Genomic DNA, 17,744 nt, shown 5'->3' on the forward strand with positions numbered 1-17,744 from the left:
GGAATGATATTTGCGTATTTGCAAATCGCCCTTTATTCCTTTGGATGTGACTTTACACAACACAAATAGAAAAATACATGTTTGTGGATAGTGAAATATTTGGAAATCATGGTACACATTTGTGGAATGTCTTCTGTGGATTACAACTAATAAAGTACAATAAAAACTTTCATAAATGTCCTGGTGCATTTCATTGTACATTATCAAGGCCTATTCAAGGAGGCTAGGACACGCCGGACACCGGTCTTAGAGGGTATGGGGTATAAAACATGCGCAGTGTAACTGAAGTTGCGGTCGTGCGTTGCGATTGGTTCAGTTTCTGCAAGTGCAGACCAGATTTTACTGCGCATGTGTTGTACCCCAAAGATATGACGCGTTGATGAAACGTGACCCATGAGCCATGGATGATGTATGAAGAGAACCCAGCCTCCTTCAATACATGGCAACCTCGAGCTGAAAGACGAAACTCGGATTTACTGCATTTTCCACGGAGCATGGAGGCAGCATTGATGTCGCATAAATTATGCAAATTAGGCATCCCTCTCCTCTGATTGGATGAGCGTCCGAACATTCCCCGTCTCTCATTGGCTGCTCTTGTCTTTGGCCACGTCCCGGAGCCACGTCGCGCTTTGCTCGCCATTTTCCCGTCTTCTGAAGCCCAGAATCAGTCTATTCTAGTAGTCACGGTGTCATTCAACACTGTCAGCTCATCAATTAATCGTAACCGGAGACGCACGGAGCTCTTAATAGAGTTTAAATCGGGTTACCTCACCTGGAGCTCCCATAAAACATGAACATCTTCAGGCTAACCGGGGATCTCTCCCACCTAGCAGCCATCATCATCCTGCTGCTAAAGATATGGAAAACCAGGTCTTGTGCCGGTAAGTAGACCCATAACCTTTACTTAACAGTTTGCATTACAGCCTGTTTTGCACAGAATATCCTGTCTGGTAATTATAGTTTAACTAGAAAACGTCTCTACTGTGAAACTTAACGTTATAGCATTGACAGTGCTATGGGCCCCACGCAGTGACGTCAGGTAACATTGGGGACTAGAGGGCCACAGCATGTGTTAGGTTGTCATTTTGGGCTTCGTCCTTTGCTGTTATTGGGTGGAAACTGTGCTAGCTTCTACTTCTACTACTCCCATACGTTGTGTTAGTCCAGTGTGACCTCTCTGACGTGGCAGCACTGAGTACTCACACAGTTGTGACAGCTGGGTGATGTAAAGTCAGTGACTGAGTCTTCCCTATTATTCCCAGCAGCACAGCAAGGGTTGCAAGGGGAATAGTGAATTGTAAGCATGCTGTGTTGTCATGATGATGTTTTCCTGCTCTTCCAAGGGTCAAAGGTCAGGGCTGTATCTGCTGAACAAACATAAATCTGTGCAATATTAATACACTGAATGTGAATTACATTTGTCTGATGTCCTTGATGCAATATACATCTCAAGTGCAATTACCTTTTGTTTACATCTTTATTTATTACATCTACCCTACCTATTTTATTTACAAGTGCAATTACCTCTGTTTACATTGGACTCTAACCACTGGTTAACACTTACTTTACACTATACATCCTATATACCACTTTATAGACTGCACATATGTACATATTACATTTATTTATTGACAGACTGCACACACTATGTTCACCCATTCACTTTGTATCTTTTATATCTCTATTATGTTGTTTACATTACATCTATTTTTATATTTTATACCTCTAGTGTAACACTTCTGTTTATATTGTATTTATTACATCTACATTATCTGTTTTATTTGCTTTATAACTGTGTGTGTTTTACCTGTTATATGTTTTATCTGCCTTCGTTTTCGTCTTGTCAAGTATTTGTTTCAAAGCACTGACCAGAAGAGGGAACTGTGAACCTTGTTGTATTTAATACGATGACAATAAAGCTTTCTATTCTATTCTATTCTGTATCACTGCAAGACAGGCAGGCAGTCAGTCAGCTGAGTTATGTCATTATGCTGTTTTCTTGAGATTAAACCAGATAGCTCTACGTGCAAGTCAATCTTGTTCAAGCTCCGGTGTTTCTAAACGGTTGGATTTTGGACTTCAACGTCAGTAGCAGAATAACTGATAGCACTAGACTATGTTTTGCTGCTAATAAGGGAGTTATCACCCCCGGCTCTAGTCTGACAGTGGGTGTGACTGAGCGAATGTGTTGTCCCATGCTATAACACTCCAGATACACCAGATAGAGCGACAAGTGTAGGTGAGGATGAAGACTGTGGAGTTGCACTGAGCAGACATTCTCAAAACCGACAATACCAACTGCTTATTAGAGGGCTACAGTGTAACTTTGTAATATCGCATGCTCCTAAACTAAACTAAAATAACTGCCATTACATGCCAGTCAAGCAGAATAATTAACTATTTACTTTATATTTAAAGTTTACATTTTTTGTATTATTCACCCTTTTTCCAACCTTAGTCTTGGCTCTGATATTTTATTTGTAATGTCTATACAGAGGCTGGCAGCAGGATATGGAGGACGGAACCTGCCAAAATAAAAGTTAAATGAATAAATAAATAAATGACTCGATAAATGTAGCAAAACTAATATTACAAATAAATGTAGCAATTAATTAATAGATAAAATGTGACACAAATTGATATTTGCTTTTTAATTTGCTTCTTTAGTATATTTGTATTAATTCTCCTATTTATTTACTTTTCTGTTTAATTTTCCCTTTTATTTATTTATATGGTTATTTTTTATTAATTTGTCAATGTATTTATATATTTTTGCATTTATTTTTGTATTTATTTATTTTTGCTTTCATTTTTTATTTTTGTTTTTGCATTAATTTTTTGTTTATTTTATATTTATTTTTAAATGTATGTATTTATGCATTTATTCATTTCTGCACAATTTTCCCTTTGCATTTCATCCTTTATTTATTTCCCCAAACAAATGTATTGATGCATTCTTTTCTTTATACATTTCTTTACACATTTCTGTATGCATTTCTGCCTCATTATACAAATGAGGGGGGTGTCACTCAATGTGTGTCATCATGAAATATCAATTTATGTCAATCAATCAAGTTGTTTTGGCAGGTTCCGTCATTGCAGGAAGTGAACAATGGATTATGAATGAATAAAAAGTTGTGCTCCTCCTGTATGGAGATAAAGTGATCAGGAATATCGGAATATTGTTAGAAAGTACTAAAGAGCTATGACGCAGTGTGTGGTTTACTGTAAGTAACTGAGTTATTGCATTTGGATAGATATGTTGCTGTTTGCTTTAAAATGTCATTCCTTGAAGTTTAAGCACAACAAACCAAATGTAATTTTAGCTGCTACCTTAAAACATAAGCAAGTTGCATCAAAATGGTCTGGATAGATGGATTGCCCTCTAGATAAGAGTATATTCTGTGAACTATCTGTTTAAATGCCAAGAAGTTGGATATAAACCTATTTCTGTGATGTAAAATTGTTCCCCCTGCTGTCTCCCCACAGGTATTTCTGGAAAGAGTCAGGTCCTGTTTGCCTTGGTGTTCACCACTCGCTACCTGGACCTGCTCACCTCCTTCATCTCTCTCTACAACACCACCATGAAGGTGAAACACTTGCACGCTGCTCCGCATTCTCATATCTTGTAGCGCTAAACACACAGCGTTAAGGCTCAACAAGTACACAGAGCGGGAACACACTTGTGTTTGCTAAAAGATGATGGAAGACTTGTGTGATGTTAATTGCATTCATGACAGATCAGCACACACTGGGACTGGCACTAAGTATTTCTATCTTTCTTGTTTTGTCTGTGTCTTTCAGGTCATCTACATCGGGGCTGCGTACGCCACGGTGTACCTGATCTACGTGAAGTTTAAGGCGACTTATGACGGGAACCACGACACATTCAGAGTGGAGTTCCTGGTTGTCCCCGTTGGTGGCCTGGCCTTCCTGGTTAACCATGACTTCTCTCCTCTGGAGGTCAGAAAATACTGCACTCTGATAGCACCTTTCATACAGCACAGCAGACATGCTTATGTTTCTCAATGTGCATTTAACCTCCATTTACACCAGACATCTGTCACTCTGGTTGTACACAGTCATACACAGATTTACATGCCATCATTACCAAATCAAGTTTTACTTCTGTCCCTCTGTCTGTATACATGTCAGAGTTCGATCGACATCCGGTTTCGCTCGTCTGGTCCAGTGTATGAGCTCAAACCAGTTTGACTTCATGCAAACTGGCTGAACCTGTCATTATGACACGTTCTGGTACATTAAAAATTAGACTACGTCAGCAACCTGTGCCGACGGCGTCACAGCGCTTGATTCAACTTGTACTGCAGTAGGAATGTAATCGCCCCCGGCTCTTCATACGTTCGCCTAACTGGGTTTTTATAAGAAAAGAATAAAGGCATGCGGAGCATCCAGTGGAACATCAGCCAAAACGTGTATATATATATATATGTATATATATGTACCGTTTCAATGGAATTACATTGCTATGCAACAGCTTAGGTCTGTATCTACTTTCTGTCAGCTGATATCATTCACATACACTGCAACAAGGAACCGAACTCACTTCATTGCCAAGCCAGTAGTTTTTTTTCTCCATGTATTTGATTGTAATAGAGCATCTTTGTTATCAATAACTAACCAACCATCAAACTGTCAATGATATTTAATAATATTCAGGAGGGCTAATGTTAGCCAGCTCTCTCGATAATGTTTCCAATAGTCGCCAAATTTTCTATAAATCTGGACCTTTATACCGGCACTTGCAAAATTTGAATGGATTTAATAACACTTCCCTCTTTTATACGTTCCTCGCACTGCAACAGGAAATACACTGTCACACATTTGGAATGTTTACAACCACGAAATGGTCTATATAAACACACACACTGATTCTTGCACACTGTCATATTGTTCAGCTGGAAACGATAAAAAGTCTCTAGGACAAGTATACAAATATATTTGAATTCAGTCAATACGTATCGGTGCTCTTTTCCATCTAACTCCCATTATTTTCCCACCAACAACTTGTTTGGCTTAGATCCTGTGGACGTTCTCTATCTACTTGGAGTCGGTGGCCATCCTGCCGCAGCTTTTCATGATCAGCAAGACCGGTGAGGCAGAGACCATCACCACCCACTACCTGTTCTTCCTGGGACTCTACAGAGCCCTCTACCTCATCAACTGGATATGGAGGTTCTACTTCGAGGGATTCTTTGACATGATCGCCATTGTCGCTGGGGTGGTGCAGACCATCCTCTACTGCGACTTCTTCTATTTGTATGTAACAAAAGGTGAATGCTGCTGCGTTTTGGTTTCATTTTATAAAACAGTGATTTCTTTTGCTCTGGTAGTTGGTTAGGTATCAAGCAATGCTGCCTTACACATTTAATAAAACTAGTGCAGTGCCCGTTGAAAGCATGTCTGTTCAGAACGGGCCGAATGCTTAGCCTGTGGTGGTGTTGCTGCTTGCAGCTTTCTCGAGAACCGCTCATACAAACAACTTCACACTCAACACTGCACTTCCTTAGGTCCGGAGCAATACACCTGCCATGACATAGTTGCGTCACACACCTAAGTCACAATTACTCGCGGTCAGAAACACCAGTGAAATACACTCTAGTTCACAGGAAAAAACACACCCATACTCATGGTGAAATACACCGGTGAAATACACTCTGTTTCACAGGAAAAAACACAGCCAAGATGCGGATACTCATGGTCAAATACACCAGTGAAATACACTCTAGTTCACAGGAAAAAAACACACCATAGTTGCGGATACTCATGGTCAAATACATCGGTGAAATACACTCTGTTTCACACGAAAAAACATGACCAGGTCGTGGTTACTCACGGTCAGAAACAATAGGTGAAATACACTTTGCGGAGGTAATTTCCTCATAGCTGTATTAGTCGCTTGTATTGACAAAACCCCTGCGGTTATAAAGTAGAGCATGAATTTAATTAGCGGAGGTATTTTGCAGTCTGAAACATTATTAGTGTTATAAGTTAGTATCAAGTCTGACACCGGGAAATACAGTGTTATGGGGAAAAACACACCCAATTTACGGCTTGCTCGCGGTATATCCAGCAAAAAGTTGGCAACCCTGTAGCAGTTATCCAGCATCAATGTAATGTATCCAGGATCCAGCGGCAAAAGCGAACTACAATCAATCAGTCCTGGTCTTGCCTGCTGTGGACAACATGCTTGTCTCAGTCTGCAGAGCCCTGAAGACCCGACACCACTGCTGCACAGAGCGAAGTTCGCTTGTTTATTAAAATTGAACTTATTGCGTGTCCAAATTGTACCAAATTCGGCACGTCCTTGGATCCTCAGCAATACACCGGCCAAGTGTGAAGTGTATCAGATGAATGGTTCTTGCGATATGCAAAAGACACACAGACATTGAGACAGAGATTCCTTGCGTTATAGTTAGATGGTTACTTAACCGTAAACCAACTAAAAGCAGTTTTTTACTGTGGAGGACTCTTAATCAAATTGGGTGACAGGAAATACTGATAATTTAGTATGACGTGGCTGGTACCAATGGATCCCTTAGGTATCTTCACTCTAGCTTCAAAACTGAGCCCGCTACAACCTAAAAGAAGATGGTGGCGTTAAAACGAATATGCATTATTGCGTTAACTTTGACAGCCCGAGCAAATACTAATATGAAACAATAAGTAAGGCTGATGATGACAACCAGCTGGCCCATCAGTGCGTGTTCTTGCTGTCATGTTGTGTGGTCTGTGTTAAACTTAAAGCCGTTCTGTCTCGTTTCAGTACTCAAAGGAAAGAAGCTGAGTCTGCCAGCTTAAGTGCCAAAGAGGAGTGTTTTGGCAGACTCATAGAGGGGGATCGGAGGGGAGGAGGAGTGGTAGCGGACACCTCTGCTCTGACAACCCCCACCCACCCTCCACCACCACCACCACCACCACTTCCTCCTCCTCCTCCTCTTCCTCCCCTCCCGCCAGTGTAAGATGCCTGAGACAGAGAGCGAACGGGAGCTGCTGGCTGAACCTTCTTCTGATCCAGAATCAGAGGAATCGGAACACCTGCAGAGGCCGGTCCACGGCCTTCGGATTTCTGTTTGATGCATCTTGCCTTAACTTTTTTTATTACTCTGTATAAAGGAAGAAGAAAAAAAAAAAAAAACCTGCGAGTTTTCTACAGAAAAATGTGTACTCTGAAGATTCGACACATTGGTGAATATGAGCTGAAGATGTAAAATTGCCTTTGATTTGGCATTGTACGATATTGAAGCGGACTTCTTGTGGTGGGATATTATTGACTCGAGCGTTTGTAATAGTATTTGCAATCAAAATAAATGTACTTTGTTTTTCCTGAATCAATTTGGGGAGGAATTTGTTGAATCCTCATAACTTTGGTGGTCAAATTCTTCACGTTTTGCTCTTCTATTTCTGACCACTATGCATTCCCATGTATAAAGACTATCTATTTTGGTTTCCAGTGCCATTGGTAGACTATAAATTCAAATGTAGATGCCATCATTTAACATTGTCTTTTCCAATCTTTGTTCAAATGCCCTCAAAATTGACCAGTATGAGTTTGTGTGAATGGAAGTAAAGGGTTGAAACGGGACGCCAATGAACTTCCATCACTGTAAATGGCTTTCTTCATTTGAAAACCCCCTTTCATCACCCGTGAGGACAATATATCGCCTGTAAGTATACATCATTGCTCAGCTTTTTCTTTTCAAATGGCTCCTTTTTAATGTGTGAGATGAGTGAATTCACTGCTGATGTGCTGTATGTGGATTATCACGACACAAATGGAAGTTTTTCTTTTAGGTGTATTTATGTTTTTATCTTATTCCTGGTTTTTCAATTAACAGAGTCCGTAGTTGTGCGTACTTTTTTAACAGTAGAATTAAATCTCCCTGTCGGAGACGAGCACAATCCTACGAACGCTGTTACACTGAAGCTTAAATAGTTCTCAAGGCATATCTGCTTCTATTTTAGTTTTCATGCATCATTCCGAATTTCCTTTTGATTTCTTTCCAGAGCTTTTGCATGATGTTGCCACCACAAATAAATACTTTATGGGAAACATTTGTCTCAATGTTGTGGTTAAAATGATGTTTAAAAAAAAAAAAAGAACTCCACCGATTTAGAAAGAAAACGTACAAACATACAGGTACGTAGAGGTCTAAAGCCCCGTTTCCACTGCAGGAACTTTCCCCCGGAACTAAGAACTTTTTGAGGAACTTATTGCATGTCGACTTCAAGAACCAGGGTCTAAATTAAGTTCTGGGGACATTTTATGCAGATGGTTATTTATTTGTGATTTAGAACGTAACCGCCTTGAAATACTAAAAAAAAATAACTTTCGGAAGCCGATAGCAGAGCCTAACTTTACTTTTAATGTTATCAAACCCAGAGAAATGCTCTCCCCTCGTCTTCTAAAACGGTCCCAAATCGATACTAGAGTACTTCCTTGGGTTATGAATGAAGCGGTATACAAGTTGAAGCAGCGGTGCTGCGTGTGTTTCACCAATCAGCGACGGTTATCCCTGCAAACTCCACCCGAAAGTTCCTGTACTTTCAGAAAGTACAGGAGTTTGTAAAAGTTTGTAAATCTTTATCTCATTATTTGTAGATCATACAACATGCAGTTGTCATTAATTTCTGATTAATTTCAAAGTGTTCAATATGAAATACATAAGACATTACGAAATAAATAACTGAACACATTTTGTAGAATATATTCATGAAGTAATATAAGAAATTATCAATCATATATCAAATGTTATTTCATCATTAATTTTCATAAAAAAACAGTTTTATTGGATATCATTTTGGATTTCATATGAGATTTTTTCATCTCAAAATGCCGTTTTAAAAAAAACAACCCAAAAACAAACTATTTTTATAGACCAGATTGGGATATTTATTAGATTTTGCGTCTATTTGATCAGATGAGCTAACTGGCTAAATCTGGTAGCTGTTGTTAAATTTGCTTGCTGGAGAGTTGCATTAGTAGCATAAAAAGTGACATGAAATAAAAGACTCATTGCAAATGCACATAAAAATGAACCCCTATAAAACTGTTATTATGAAAAGAGGAATGATGAAATTACGGTGTATAAGAATGAGTTGAGTTTTAATATTTTTTTTTAAATAATTTCACTGATTATTGCTTAATTTTTTATATTTTACACAATTAATCCATACAACTATTCATTCCATAATTACTTATTTATTCAAGATTCAAGCCCTTTATTGTCATTGTGTAGTACAACGAAATTGGATTGATACAATCCCATAGGTGCTAATGAAAAGATCATACTGTATTAATACAATAATCAAATATATAGATATAGATATATATCTATATCTATATATATAATCAATATAATATATATTTATATATATTGATATATATCTATATCTATATTGATATAGATATATATATATTGATATAATAAGCAATATAAATATCAAAAATATAAAAGATAATAAAATATGAAATTTAAAAATACAATATGTATATTAATGAGATGACAGTTTTGCCAGATTATTGCACAAAGTGTCTGTCAGATAATTATATAATTATTGCACAGCATCAGTTAATTATTTATTTCATATTGAACACTTGAGATTTACAAACTCAACAACTTTTAATGCTTTGATGCCACCCTTTCTGTGGACGACTTACTGTAGATGTAGAAAAAATATATTCTATAATATTTTATTTCTATGGGGGTGTATCAGGTCGGGACAGGTTCTTTATATAAGTGCACGTTCCATTCAAGCTCGACCATAAACATACATTTGGTATGTGGTTCCGCACATTATGTACTCCTTCCATCATTATGAAACACAGATTAAAAATCATATACTGTTGGTTACCAGTGATATTATAACATATTGTTTGTGATTAGACGCTGAAGTGCGTTGGTCGAGGCTTCATAAATATATATATATATATATATATATAATACAGAATTACGCGGATTGGAACAAACAATCGAGTTTTTTTTTTTTTTATTATTTCAAAATGACAGTATACATAGTAACAGCAGAAAACATTAAAAACATTTACATACAGAAGAAGCATAGCGAAAACATAAACAAAGAGATGTGACAAACATAAAAGGACAACAGAAATGAAACAAAACCAACATAAAAAAAACACAATAAAAAATAAATAACTTCAAAGATATTGCATACATTCATTGTTTTCATTGCTTTTTTGTTTTGTGAGGAATAAATTGTTGACAGATAAAGATCCATTTCTTTCATAAATAAAAATAAATTAAGCTTCTTTGGGTAAATTTAAACTTGTGCATGTGGAACTTCGCGAGAATTAAAATTAAATTAATAAGAAAAAATGCATTACTGTCTTTGTCACTGTAATCATAGCAACCAAATATAATATTTCTATAGTACAGTGCAAAATCTGAGAAAATATTAACAAGTATATTTATTGACATCTTTCCACAATTCACATGTAAATTTACAGGACCAGAATAAATGAGAGGCACACGTACGAGTTTAACATGACTCGAGCTGGCTGGGAACTGTCGACAAGGGCAACCCGGACCAAAAACACCGTCGGACCAGCCGTCGATCAGATGTAGCGTTATCTCTCTAACCGCCCGCCTCGACTCCTCTAACAACTCCCGCTGACCCAGAACATCTACACCTGGCTGCTGTGGACACACGCCATGGAAACTAGTATTTCAAAGGGTAATTGTGATTATAACTATTCACAATGTAATGTTGTACCGATGGAAACACTGAGTTTAACTTAGAGCTAATGTTAGCTGTACGTTAGCTAGCTGAGCTAACTTAGCTAGCTGTCGGTTGCCGCGCAGATATTCATATGAAGGAAGCATTGTTCAGCTAACTTCAGCCTTAAACCTCGTGTTTCTGTTGACCCGTGATGTCAAATGCAGAGGAGAACACGCCTCGCTTAATTTACAGCGATATTTCCTAACTCCATATTGCTAATGTGGCCTATAATGTTTTCCCGCGCATGTAAACATCAGTATGATGTCTGCTAAACAACATTCTAACCGGAAATCAACCACTCAAAAAAAAATGCTAGAATGTTTTATTGTATTTTATGAGAAGCAGTGTGCAGTCTGAACAGATTCACAATCACCCTTATTGGCTCAGTATGTGTTCACACATACAAGGATTGTTTTTTGCATTGCTCGCATTGTACACTAAAATAGACATAACAGCTAAAACAAGGACAAATAAGGGTAAAGACAGATGTTACTTACAAATGTGTGAAAAATAGTTATATATATATGTATATATATATATGCCTAATTTTCAAACACTTATACGTAACATCTGTCTTTACCTTTATTGTTGGTCATTGGTGTAATATATATATGTATATATATATATATATATATATATAAATAAATTATAAAAATATATTTAAAAAATATATGTATATATATATATATATATATATGGATATTTATATCTATATATATATATATATTTCTACCTATTTTTCACACACTTATACGTAACATCTGTCTTTACCTTTATTGTTGGTCATTGGTGTAATATATATATGTATATATATAAATAAATTATAAAAATATATTTAAAAAATATATGTGTATATATATATATATATATATATATATATATATACCTATTTTTCACACACTTATACGTATATGTATTTATATATATTTTTTCACACACTTATACGTAACATCTGTCTTTACCTTTATTGTTGGTCATTGGTGTTCTATATATAAATACAAATATATAACACTAATGACAAATAATAAAATAAAAATAAAACTTCTATACAAGTCAAGTGTTCTGTAAGTTGTAAACAATACAAATAGTGCAAAGAAATAAATACTGAATGGATATATATGGACTGGATGATTGTGTACAGTATCTACATGTCTATATACTGTATATACAGCGTGTAGGATTTATATTGACAGTGACAGATGATATGTACATATTTAATATATGTATATATATATATATAATATGATATAATATTAAATAACTTTGGTGCGTTAAAAACTGTAAAAGTATAACCTATAATGAAAACAGTGGATGTTTGGTATTACAGTGTTATTGACAGTGTTTGACTGATTTAATAAATCCTGGATGGAGGGCAGGTGGTATAGATGTGCTTTCAGTCTGCAATGGAAGATGTGTAGTTTCTGCTGTCCTGATGTCAGTGGGGGAGTTTGTTCCATCGTTGTGGAGCCGGGACAGCAAACAGTTGTGACTTTGTGGAGCGGTAGCCGGTGCCCCCTTCGTAGTGAGGGAGCAGCAAGCTGATTGGCAGTAGCAGAGCGTATGATCAGTAAATATACTCAGCCTAATTCTAGCAGTCCACACACTCACACTTTGGGCATCTGCTGTCCTCTGGGCTGATGATGTATTTATTAATGCTGCCAAGTTCAGAACTAAAAAGAAAACCCAAAACAAAACAACATGCACAAGTAAGATGAAGTGACAGTAAATCAAGACGACCCTTGTGTTGAGATAACCCACTGCTCTTTATGTTCAGGTGGCTCTCTTCCCCTTTCCACTCTGCGACTCCTTGTCCCACCAATCCGACTGGTCTCAGCAGCGATCTGGCAGACCGTCCAGCAGAAAGTTGTGTCTGATTATGGGATGCTTGAAGAGTTCGTATCCATGGTTACAGGAGTCGTTCCAGAGCTACTCACCACTCACCAGAGGGCCCAACTTATCCTGGGCCTCAGAGCACGGGTGAGGAGGAGCAGTAGTCTGTTATTAACCGCTAATAATTATACATGTAGTAACTGCTGTGAATTTGGGGTTTTGAAACACTGTTGCTTTGTGGTTCCAGCTGATTCTGGAGTTATGTCAGTGTGAAGCTACCACTGACATTGAGCTTATTCAGCCACATCTGGACAGAGTGCAAATGCTCATCGAGGCGTGGGTAATGGAGGTGAGTTTAAAGTGTTGTTACTTTTAATTATTTTGTAAGAAATAATAGTAAAAACCCAAAATACAAATATGAAACATGAAAATGAGCATGATATGTCCCCTTTAATGTTCATGGCATGTTATGCAGGCTGGTGCTGCAAGTATGGAAGCGCCACACTCCAAATTTGTGGATCTGGTTAAGAACTTGCTGGAAAATCCTGACGAAAGGGAACACTTCTTTCAGGTCAGTGTTATTGTCGCACCTAGAATTTGTTCTGTTTATAAAAAATAAGGATGAAAAGCTGAAACCAACAGAATCCTAGGAGTGAGCCTTGCTTTGAGTGTGCATTACTGTCCACGCATGACAATAATGTATACCTAAAGTACGGTATATTGTAAGGATGCACCGATACCAGATCGGATATTGGGCTGATACTGACTCAAATAGCTGGATCAGGTATCAGTGACAATGGGGCCGATCTATTCAATTAAATTCTATGTTTATATACTATATACATTATATACTCGGATTTGATTTCCTGTTTAAGTTTTGACCAATTTGTTGCTGCATTAAAAAGAATTACACTTGAATTGTAATTCCTGTTAAGTTTAAAGATTTTTTACCAAGTTATTATTTTAATGCAAATCAGTAAATGTATATTTATGCATTTATATGTTACATTTTGCTTTTTCAAAGTTAGGAAAGCATTGTTTAAGTCAAACCTGATGTTGCTTTACACATAAAAGAATGATCCAAGTCACATCCACACGGTGAGGCATACAACTTATTAATTAAACACTGGTATTGGATCGGTACTCTGTATTGGCCGATACCCAATAAGCCCAGGTATTGGTATCGGGACTGATAAAGTCGGATCGGTGCATCCCTAGTATATTGAATGAATGTATACTCTGTGTCTCTCTATATTGACTTCCCTTGCATCTTGTATCTTTGTCTGAAATCTTGTATTTCTTATTCTTTAATGACTTCCGTCATTGTAGTTTCAAGTGTTTTCCAGTTTTTGTATAACTAAATGTAATACATGTCACGTCTTTCAGAAAGTTTTCCCTGAAGAGTTTGGTCCCACATATGATGACGCACTTCACACCTTGATGTGGATGTTTCTGTCCAGACTTGAACAGTTTCTTCCTCTTCAAACTTTCCAACAGGTACATAAAGAATAGACGTACAAATAAATACAAGGTCGTGATGCTGTTGCTGTGAGCTAGCTCTGAATCTCTCTGTTTTTAAATTTTTCCTTTCCTTTTCATTTTCTCCAGGTTGCCTCCATGTCTGGTGATGTGTCCTCAGTTCTGGAGGAATGTATGGAGTCTGTGTATCGACCTGAGGAGCTCAAAACCCTGCTGCAGTATCATAAAGACCTCAGCCAACTGGATCACAATGGCAAGTCTGAGTGAAACTATGATTTGATTATCAAAATAGTTGCCGATTGTTTTTCTGTCGATCGACTAATCAATTAATGGACTAATCGTTTCAGCTCTAGGATGCATTATTAGACCCCTGGTGCCCCTAAAGGGGGAGAGAGATGCTTTAAAATGACAAGCCTTCAGTCATGAGGCCTTTATCAGGGCAATAGGTGTAGTGTTTAGTATGTGTTTTGCAGTGCAGCGCATAAGGCTAACATGTTCTTCTGCCCGTCTGTTTCCATCTCTTCCGTTGCAGTGCCTGTTTTGGATGTTTAGTCTTTATCACCATTTTATTTAAATGTTTTCTCTCTTTCCAGATGGCTCTTTGGATGGCACCTGCATTATTTCAGCTCTCAAACTTCCCTCTGTAGAAAGAACTGAGACCGATAAACCATCCAACATCTTGGATAATGCGCCATCATGTACATCAGATTTGGAGGAGGCATCTTTAACATTGTCTCAGGACACAACCACAGAAGATCGGACGACAGTTGATGAAAATAAACGGACCCCTGGGGAAAATGGAACAGAGGTGGTTTTGGGAGATATTACAAGACAGGAAGAAAATGCAGGCCAAGTGGAGGATGCCCCTCGCCCTTTGAAACAATGCCGCATTCAGCTAAAAAGACTGGACGTGCCGCCGTCTTTGCTGTCCAGACCTGTGAGACGGAACAGAGGCCAGAGGATGAAAAAGATTCTGTCGGAAGAGAAAAGAGGTCTTTGTGAAAAAGCTCTCCCAGCCTCCAAATCAGCTTCCAGGAGAACAAAACCGTCCAAGAGGGCTCTTATACACGTCTCTGACAACGAGGAGCCAAGCAGCTTCAGCAAAGACGACGACTCATATATGACTCCTGTCGATAATTGCAGTGAAGACTCGTGGTCTTACTACTCTGATGAGAACTCTTCCCATAAGACTGCTAATAGTAGCATAGCTGATTCATGGTCTAACTACTCAGGTGATGAGTCTCCCTTTGTGACTCCTGTCAGTAGTTCTAGTGAAGGTGATTCATTGACAAATGAGGACCCCTCCGTCATGGGTCGTAAAAAGGTATCGTCTACCCGCAAAAAGCAGGGCATCTCCGACAAAGCCAGCCCTCCAAAAAAGAGTCAGAAAGTCCGGTGTGTTATCTGCAATGAGCCCGTGAACGCAACCCTGAGAACTCACATGAAAACCCACTTCCCCACCGGCGACTACGCCTGCCCTCGATGCGACAGCAGGTTTAAACTCTACTCGTCTTTTAGGCAGCACTTGAACAGAACCTGCTACGAGCACGGTCAGCAACAGGTAGATCCGCAGAAGCCGGACGAAACCAAGAGCCTTTACAAATGCGACGAATGCGAAGAGGCGTTCAGGTGCAAAGTCTCACTGGATGGGCACAAGCTGACCCACAATGAACTCTACTGCAGCGTGTGCAGGAAGGTGCTGCGAGACGCGGAGACGTTGGCAAGGCACAAGGCTTCTCACACCGTGTTTCAGTGTAACCGCTGTGAGGAGACGTTCACTCTCTTTAAGCCGTTGCTCCGGCATTATGAAAACATCCACAAAATCAGACGGCCGTTTAAATGCAACTACTGTCCCAAAGTCGTGTCCAAGCTGCGCATTCTTATCGCGCACGAATGGAGACACACGGGTCACCTACCGTTCCAGTGCACCAAGTGCTGCCTAAGATTCAAAACCGACGGCGATCTCATCTCCCACGAAAGAGTCCACACGAGAGAGAAGCCCCACCTGTGCGCGGAGTGCGGCAAGACCTTCTCCCAGAGGTCCAACCTGTTGCGCCACTTGAACTTCATCCACAGCGAGACTCGAAATGAGAAGAAGCATACATGCACCGAGTGTGAGAAATCCTTCAAAGAGAAAGGAGCCCTGAAGAAGCACCAAAGGACCAAACACTTGAACGAATTGTTCCGTCACCCGTGCCCGGACTGTGGGAAGATGGTCTCCGCGTCATCAATCGCTAGGCATAAATTAATCCACACGGGAGAGAGACCTTTCCAATGCACCGAGCCTGAATGCAACAAGAACTTCAGGTCGACTTCTGAAGTGAAGAGGCATGTCCTTGTACACCACACCACAGAGAGACCATTTAAATGTGACGTCTGTGGAAAGGGCTTTATAAAGATGTGTTATCTCAACACACACGCTAAAGTGCACTCAGGAGAGAAGCCGTTTGTTTGCCATTTCTGCGGCAAGTCTTTCCCCAAGCGCTACAGCATGCAGAGACACAAGAAACTTGTACATACATTTGTAACCCATTAACCCCGCATGGTAGGAACGCTCTGTTAAACAAACAAACAGTTTTGTGTTTAGAAGTAATAGTTACTCAAAGCACTGGCTGCAAGACTGCACCTAGCCGAACCAGTGACTGCCTTCATACATGTGTAAAACTGCATTAAAGGAGCACTCCACTGAATTAGCAGTGCACTCCTATAACATTGTCAGACTCATGATGGACAGTTTAAAGAAAAAAGAAAGATCAAAATTGATGCAGCAGAACCAGAGATATTGTCCACACATTCTTCTTCCTTGTTATAACATGTCACCTACATTACCCACAATGCAACTTGACCCCCAACAGTTCGGTCAAAGATTCAGGTGAGTAATGCTGATCTCTGCTTGAGGCTCTAGTCTCAAGCAGAGATGAGCATTACATCTTTGGTTCTGCTGCATCGATTTTTATAATTAAAACAAACGAAGTTATAGAAGTGTAATGAACAAAGTTATAGAAATGTAATGAACGAATTTATAGAGATGTAATGAATAAAGTTATAGAAGTGTAATGAAAAGTTAAAGAAGTGTAATGAACGAAGTTATAGAAGTATAATGCTAAATCGGGACAATACTCTTTTGAGCATTAGCTCAGTCAAATCTGATCGTCACAGAACACGTCTGTGAAGTATTGTTTTCTGTTTTTGACATTGGAAACTGATATTAAAAAAATCTGCAGTCATGTTGACTGTAATTTGTGTTATTTGACAGCGTTGACCAGAAAATGTACTTCAATATCAAAATGAAAACAGTAAATGAAAAGAATGCAAGCAAGCTGTCTTCAAAAATTGAGTTTGTTTTGTATTTGTAATTCATTTCTAACTATTTGTTTGTAAACCATCGTTTTAAATACATCCACAATGTTGCAAAAAAAATAAAATGTGAAAAAAGTGTGGTGGATACTTCAACGGGAACTATATGCATTTCTCAAAAATATTGCCAAAACTTCATATGTCACATAAGGATAAATGTAACTAAAAGTAGTTGTCATTATTCGGACATTTGTATTAACCTTATCAGCCATATACCTAATGCATAAAACAGGAGATGGCCTAAAACTAAAGAATTGTGTGTTCATATATACAGTATATATATAAATTATATGTGTGTATATTTATATATACAAATA

At 38.4% G+C, this 17,744-nt stretch overlaps 2 protein-coding genes across 2 annotated transcripts; both read left to right on the forward strand.

Annotated features, from left to right (window-relative positions):
• The first annotated feature begins 598 nt into the window (after positions 1-598).
• On the forward strand, positions 599-8,074 carry kdelr2b (KDEL endoplasmic reticulum protein retention receptor 2b). Its single transcript, XM_037754839.1, has 5 exons — positions 599-881; positions 3,490-3,590; positions 3,805-3,963; positions 5,042-5,294; positions 6,788-8,074. The coding sequence occupies exons 1-5, from the start codon at positions 791-793 to the stop codon at positions 6,820-6,822; spliced, it is 639 nt and encodes a 212-aa protein (XP_037610767.1). The 5' UTR covers positions 599-790; the 3' UTR covers positions 6,823-8,074.
• A 2,463-nt stretch (positions 8,075-10,537) lies between these two features.
• Positions 10,538-17,509, forward strand: LOC119479654 (zinc finger protein 37-like). The gene is made up of 7 exons (XM_037755481.1): positions 10,538-10,716; positions 12,536-12,738; positions 12,839-12,940; positions 13,067-13,162; positions 13,978-14,088; positions 14,200-14,323; positions 14,664-17,509. Exons 1-7 carry the CDS (start codon positions 10,695-10,697, stop codon positions 16,604-16,606), a joined length of 2,601 nt encoding a protein of 866 aa, XP_037611409.1. The 5' UTR covers positions 10,538-10,694; the 3' UTR covers positions 16,607-17,509.
• Positions 17,510-17,744: the final 235 nt, after the last annotated feature.

The sequence above is a fragment of the Sebastes umbrosus genome, chromosome 20 (genome assembly GCF_015220745.1).
Source record: "Sebastes umbrosus isolate fSebUmb1 chromosome 20, fSebUmb1.pri, whole genome shotgun sequence".
NCBI classification, from domain to species: Eukaryota; Metazoa; Chordata; class Actinopteri; order Perciformes; family Sebastidae; genus Sebastes; species Sebastes umbrosus.

Coding starts and splice junctions, on each gene's coding strand:
- kdelr2b (XM_037754839.1), top strand. CDS start 791: ATGAACATCTTCAGGCTAACCGGGGATCTCTCCCACCTAGCAGCCATC. Junction 3,591..3,804: donor TCTACAACACCACCATGAAG/GTGAAACACTTG, acceptor TGTGTCTTTCAG/GTCATCTACATCGGGGCTGC. Junction 3,964..5,041: donor ATGACTTCTCTCCTCTGGAG/GTCAGAAAATAC, acceptor TGTTTGGCTTAG/ATCCTGTGGACGTTCTCTAT.
- LOC119479654 (XM_037755481.1), top strand. CDS start 10,695: ATGGAAACTAGTATTTCAAAGG. Junction 12,941..13,066: donor TCGAGGCGTGGGTAATGGAG/GTGAGTTTAAAG, acceptor CATGTTATGCAG/GCTGGTGCTGCAAGTATGGA. Junction 14,089..14,199: donor CTCTTCAAACTTTCCAACAG/GTACATAAAGAA, acceptor CATTTTCTCCAG/GTTGCCTCCATGTCTGGTGA.